General features: G+C 51.5%; 1 protein-coding gene across 1 annotated transcript in view; it reads left to right on the top strand.

Annotated features, from left to right (window-relative positions):
- Kcnk3 (potassium channel, two pore domain subfamily K, member 3) overlaps positions 1 to 6,166 on the top strand; it is a 40,004-nt gene that overhangs the window by 1,339 nt on the left and 32,499 nt on the right. Inside the window, exon 2 of the mRNA XM_013013535.1 lies at positions 3 to 279. Within this exon, the coding sequence (XP_012868989.1) occupies positions 3 to 279 (277 nt within the window). The remainder of the gene's footprint in view (positions 1 to 2; positions 280 to 6,166) is intronic.

The following is a 6,166-nucleotide window of genomic DNA, read 5'->3' as shown; positions in this document are numbered from 1 at the left end:
AGCGGCAGAATGTGCGCACGCTGTCGCTCATCGTGTGCACCTTCACCTACCTGCTGGTGGGCGCCGCGGTGTTCGACGCGCTCGAGTCAGAACCGGAGATGATCGAGCGGCAGCGGCTGGAGCTGCGACAGCTGGAGCTGCGGGCGCGCTACAACCTCAGCGAGGGCGGCTACGAGGAGCTCGAGCGCGTCGTGCTGCGCCTCAAGCCGCACAAGGCCGGCGTGCAGTGGCGCTTCGCCGGCTCCTTCTACTTCGCCATCACCGTCATCACCACCATCGGTAAGAACCGGCCGCGGGGCGGGGGGCCCGGGGGGTGCGCGGAGACCGGGGCTGGAGCTCGGGAGGTGGCTGCGGCTGGGGGGCTTCCCCGGAGAGGACCCGGGCGCCAAACCCCGCGCGCACTCGCTCGTCCACCCGAGCGCAGCCGGCGGGTCTGCCTGCGGGGGACCGGGACTCCAGGGAGGCGTCGGATTCTCGGCTCCGGGAATCTCAGCCTCCCGCCCGCCGGACCAACCCGAACTTGGCCCTGCCAGGCTTCAGGAGGACCCCAGGGGAGTCAAGTGTGAGCGGGGCAGGCACCCGTGGAGGCTGGGGAGGAGGGGTGTGGCCGGCCTAGGCCCTGGAGCTGGGCGCCCCAGTGTGAGCGGCGGTAGCGCGCGACTGCTCCCGGTGCGTCCATCCCTGCGGATGGGCTTTTGGCACCCGGGTGGCCACACCTGCTGGGCTCCAGGCAGGCGTGTGGGTACCAGGACGCGGCACTGCGCGGCAGCACTCCGCGGGCAGCACTCGGGGGCCACTCTGGGGGCTTGAGACACCCTCTGAACTGCGGCTGTGAGTGTTGCTTAAAGGGGTGTAGGTGGGTATGTGGCTGAGTGTTGATGTGGGTGTGCGTGTGTGTCCAATCTCCAAGAGTTTAGGCACCACCAACCAGTGTCTGTAATTCTCTTGGGGAGGCAGAGCTGCTGCTGGGAGCTAGATTCGCCCTGTCAGCTTCTTGCCCACTGTCCCAGCACAAGTGTCACCCTACAGGAATGGCTCTACTTGCTTTTGCCAAGCCAGGGAAGATCATGGTGTAGGAAACCTACGCACACAGGTAGATAGATCCTCTGGGTGTGCACAGGCATGCAGGCATGGGTGCGCATACACATGCACGCACGCACACACATACACACACACACACATCACACACACACACACACACACACACACACAAATTAATGTCCAGGAAAGGAATTTCCAGCCAAGTCCTCAAGTGTCCAAACAGGATTAAACACCATACTCAAAGACCCTGTGATTCCAGCCAGCCCCATTTCTACCCTGTTGTATGACCTTGGGTAAGTCCCTTCCCTGCCTGGAACTCAGGCTCATGTCCAGACAGGGAGAGGTTGGCCAAGAAGATCTCAAGGGCTCTTCCCAGCCCTGACGTGCTTTGATTCTGAGATTGGAAACCCACCTTCCCCCAGAGCATTGGGATGCCTCCAGGAGCTGTTTGCTCTATCTCTACACATTCCTTCTCTCTCTGACCCCCTCTTTGCCTTGGCTGAGCTCCCAGGGGCTCACTGCCACTTGGCGTAGCCCATGACAAGATGGCAGTGTTTTCCTGGGAGTCAACAGAAGTCGGGGTGGGGCGTGTAAATGGCAGATCTGGACACTCTCTGTCCACTGCAGGACTCTTCCAAAGCTCTGTGTCTCTCTGGGAACCCAAGTCCAGCCCAAAGAGGAGCTGAACAGACTAGATTTGGTCTGGGGTCCTTATACCCTACTGCCACCTGCCCGAGTTTGGGTAGTGACTTGGCTGTCTGCAAACCAGACTGGGAACCCTTAGACCATCCCTCTCCCTCTTCCCACTTCAAGTCCTTGCTTATTACCCATTTCATTCTCAGTCTCCTGGTCCTCAGCTCCACTGTAACCTCCCAACAGACCTCCTCACCTACAGCCTCATTCCCCCAGCAAATCAGGCCTCCCCAGCCAATACTGACAGAAAAAGAAAAAAATCTGCCAAGACTCAACTTCCACAACATTAATTCCCTCCTCAGAAGCCCCCCCCAGTGCCCCAATGACCATGGAATCTGATCTATGCTTCTTATTCCACATTGTAAGGACCTTTCTGCCTAGCTCCAGCCTCAGTGTCTGACTTCATTTTCCACTTTGGAATTACATGATCCTTCTCCATGGCAGCCAGGTTGTCCCCTGAGAATATCTTAAGTGTGCGTGTCCAGCATGTCTTTTTTCTCCATCTTCTGTTTGTCTTATCTAAGCCCAGCCTCTAGGTCCAGTGCAAATCCCATCCCCTCCTCTCAGCCTCCTAGACCACTGCTCCAGTTGGCTGCAGGATTTACTGTCAAGACAATCTAGGCAACCCAGCACGGGTCTTTTGAACAGTTATTTACATCTTAGGGAATGTGTTTTGTCTCTTTAATCATACTGTGATTAATCTCCATGTGGGCAGAGCCCTGTAAGTCCTGTGTGCCCAGTGCCAGCAGAGGATCCCGTGTCTGTGAGTACTCAGAGAATGCACAGAAATGACAGGGCATCACCTCCACTCCTACTGTTGCTTCCCATTGTTCTTGTGGTCCTCACCTTCAGAGATGCTAGAAACTGAGGCTTGAGGCAAAAGTACTGTTCTGGTGATTATTTATTTATAGAGTGTTGAGTAAGAAGGAAGATATCATCACATCACCATCACAGTTCTGGGGGTCCTCGGAATGCCTGCTCCTTGTCCTACTCAAGGATCCCTGGTTTTTTCGTCACCTCTCATTCTGATTATGCCACCTAGCTAAGAGCTGTCTTTAGTGGATCTACTCTAAGAAAATCCTGCCTGAGCTAGGTATGGTAGCTCATAACTATAATCTCAGCTAACTGGGAGGCAGAGGCAGGAAGCTCATGGTCTAAAGTCCTTCTGGTCAAAAGTACAAGATCCTATCTAAAAAAATAAACTGAAAGAAAAATGCCTGGGAATGTGACTAAAGTGGTATAGCACTCACTCCCGAATTCAACCCTCACAGGAGGGCAGGGGGAGAATCTGCTGGAGCAGTGATGGGGTGGTTGGAAGGGGACCTGTGTTAGACTATTCTTGAGCCAAAACCCAAGGGCAGCAGCCTTGTCCTGTCTCTTGAGAACCTTTCATGGAACCCACTGGGATGGAATAATGACAGAGCTTCCCATTTGCTCAGTAGTACCTTAGTGACCATCTGCTTTCATCTCAGCCTTCACAACTCGGTGAAGTTGCCAGGACAGGCATTGTTAGGTCTGTCATATGGGTGGAGGGGCAGGGGACAGGCAGGGAGAAGATGAGTACCCCCTCCCAAGCCACCCAGCTGGTAAACAGCAAAGTCAGAGAGGGAAGCTGGGTCTTCTGACTCCAAGCCCAGTGCTCTTTCCCTGCTGGTCTCTTGGCTGCTTCCTTTGCCTCCATATGCTATCAAGCGCAGACCCAGCCAGGTCTGGCAGAGCTACCAAGTGTTCAGTGATGCCAGTTTGCAGGGAACTCACAGGAAGTCCTGATTGGCTGAAGGTCAGCAGGGTCCGACTTAGTCATTCACCTGGTTAGTCACAGTCTCCACTGGCTGCAAGGATCCCTCCCACTCCTTCATTGCTAGCCTCCCAACCAGGGAACCCTTCCTTTATGTTTTCTAAGTTCACTCAACACAAATGGAAACTTTCCTTAGGAAACCCAATCCTCCCTAGCTGTTGAGTCATCAGACTCCTCCAGGCCCCAGCCCCCTCTATTCATAGCCCAAAGCTGTCAGAGCAGGAAGGGGCCTGGGGATCAGCTGCTACCACCCCCTCCTCCTCCAGATAAGAAACCAGAGAGGTGATAGGAGTCACACAGTGTGTTGGGAGGGGGGAGTAAACAAGGAGTAAAACTTGACTTCTAGGCCCCTGCCCCTTTTACTAGCTCTGGATGACTTTTATGTGTATGCGTGAATATGTGTGTGCATATATGTGTACCTGTGCATGCACACGCACAGTACTAGTACTGGAGCTTGAACTCAAAGGCTAATGTATCTTAGCTTTTTAGCTCAGGTCTGGCACTCTACCATTTGAACCACACCTTCACTTCCTGCTTTTCACTAGTTAATTGGAGATAAGAGTCTCTCAGATTTGTCTGTGTAGATTGGCTTTGTTTGAAATTAAGATCTTCAGGTCTCAGCCTTCTGAGTAGCTAGGATTATAGCTACCAGCACCTGGCTCAGGATACCTCTTGACCTGATACATATCCTTTATTTACTTGTTTGTGTGTTTACTTATTGTGCATTTCTGAGAATTGAACCCAGAGCCTCATACATGCTAAAGTGCTCTACTAGCCCCTATTATTTTATTTATTTATTTATTTGTTTGTTTGTTTGGTATTGGGGTTTGAATTCAAGGTTTCACGCTTGCTATGCAGATATTCTACTGCTTTTGCTTTGCTTCATTTTTGCTGTAGTTATTTTTGAGATAGTGACTTGCTTTTTTCCTGGATTGGCCTGGGCCTCAATCCTCCTATTTATGCTTCCCACCGTAGCTGGAATAACAGGCATTCACCACCGAGGCCAGCCTTTCTCAGTCACAATGAAAGTCGTATGAACTTTTTGCCAGGACTAACAATGAAATTCAGTCCTCCTGTCCTGATCTCGGCCTTGGAGTGGCTAGGATGACAGGTGTGAGCCACTGTACCAGGCTAGCCCCTATAATGTTTATTAACCACTGCAGTGGCAGTAACAGCAATAATCACAGCCACCATTTATTGTCTACTTTGGCAAGCTCTGTTCGGACACTTAATTTGTATCCCCTCATTTAATTCTCAGCGGCCCTTCAAGATTGGCTTCATTACTCCACTTTTCAGCTGAAGAACTGAAGGCTCTCAGTGACTCATCCATGGCCTCAGAGATCAAAATTAAGACACCTGCCCAGACTGGGTGCACCCTCTGACTCCCGTGTCTGGATTTCCTACCCTTTCTTTTTCCACTTCAAGAATCTATCCCAGACCTTGTATCTGAGCCATCAAGGAGCCCAGGCTGACAGACACGCCCTCAGAAAGAGGGCCCTCTTGCTCTCGCAACATATAGGCAGCTTACTGCTCCCCCACAGCTGGTAACTGACCACACCAGACCATGAACTGGATTTGTGCCCAGCATTAGGCTGTCCAGCTCACAGATGCCCACTATCCCACACAGAACCCAAAATCCTTGTAGCTGTTAGGCAACAAGAGACCAGGTTACTGATCAGCCCATTGACCCAGGGCAGAGAACCTGTTCTGCTCTTCCCTTGGCTGCCAGCCTGCCACACAGCCTAGGAACCCAGAGACTGAATTTAAGCACATGAATAAATTTGATCACAGGAGGAAAGCTGCACATTTTGTATCTTTTTAATCATGGCTAGCGCTCTACCACTTGAGCCATGCCTCCAGTCTCTTTTTTCCTTCTTTTTTTGTCAGTTGTGGGTCTTGAACTTTGGTCTTGGGTGCTGTCCCTGAGCTTTTCAGCTCAAGGGTAGTGCTCTACCACATGAGCCACAGTGCCACTTCCTCCAGTCTCTTTTTTGCATCTTTTCATGAAGGAAAGTCCACAAATGACCTACCAGCCCCTAGATCCCAGAGTCTTATAATAGAAAAGAGTGAGATGAAATCTTAGCGATCATCTGAACATTATGAGAAGCAAATAACTTGCCCAAGGGAACACAGGAAGTTGAGGGACTGATTAGACCCGGGCCTTTGGGAGCTCGGGGTGGATTCTCTGTATTAGCCAGTCCCCCAGCATATTCTATCATCTCTCAGTGAGACTTTCAGCACTTAGGAGTCCACTTTTATCTTGGCCTCCCAGGAGCAATTAGGGGCAGCCCAGCCTGGGACAGTCCCTGTTGTCTCTCAGTATTTCTTTTCCCCTGTCAACAGACCAGCCCTCAGCATTGACTGCACAAGCCTTTTCTGAAGGGTGATGGTGGGCACAGGCCAATTGGAAGCCAGAGCGCCTTGCTTCATCTCATTCTAACCTTCCTTGCCACATCTGCGTTCCCCTGGCTGTACAATCTTAGACAAGTTATTTAATCTCCCAGATCTTGTTTTCTCAGTTATAAATGATAATGATAATATTTACCTCCCAAAATTAAATGGAATCTTGCCAGGCACCTGCAGCTCACGCCTACAATCCTAGCTACTCCAGGAGACTGAGATCTGAGGATCTTA

Source organism: Dipodomys ordii, unplaced genomic scaffold (assembly GCF_000151885.1).
Source record: "Dipodomys ordii isolate 6190 unplaced genomic scaffold, Dord_2.0 Scaffold20, whole genome shotgun sequence".
Lineage (NCBI taxonomy): Eukaryota > Metazoa > Chordata > Mammalia > Rodentia > Heteromyidae > Dipodomys > Dipodomys ordii.
The sequence above is the reverse complement of the archived record's forward strand: the minus strand, read 5'-3'. Positions and strand labels throughout refer to the sequence as shown.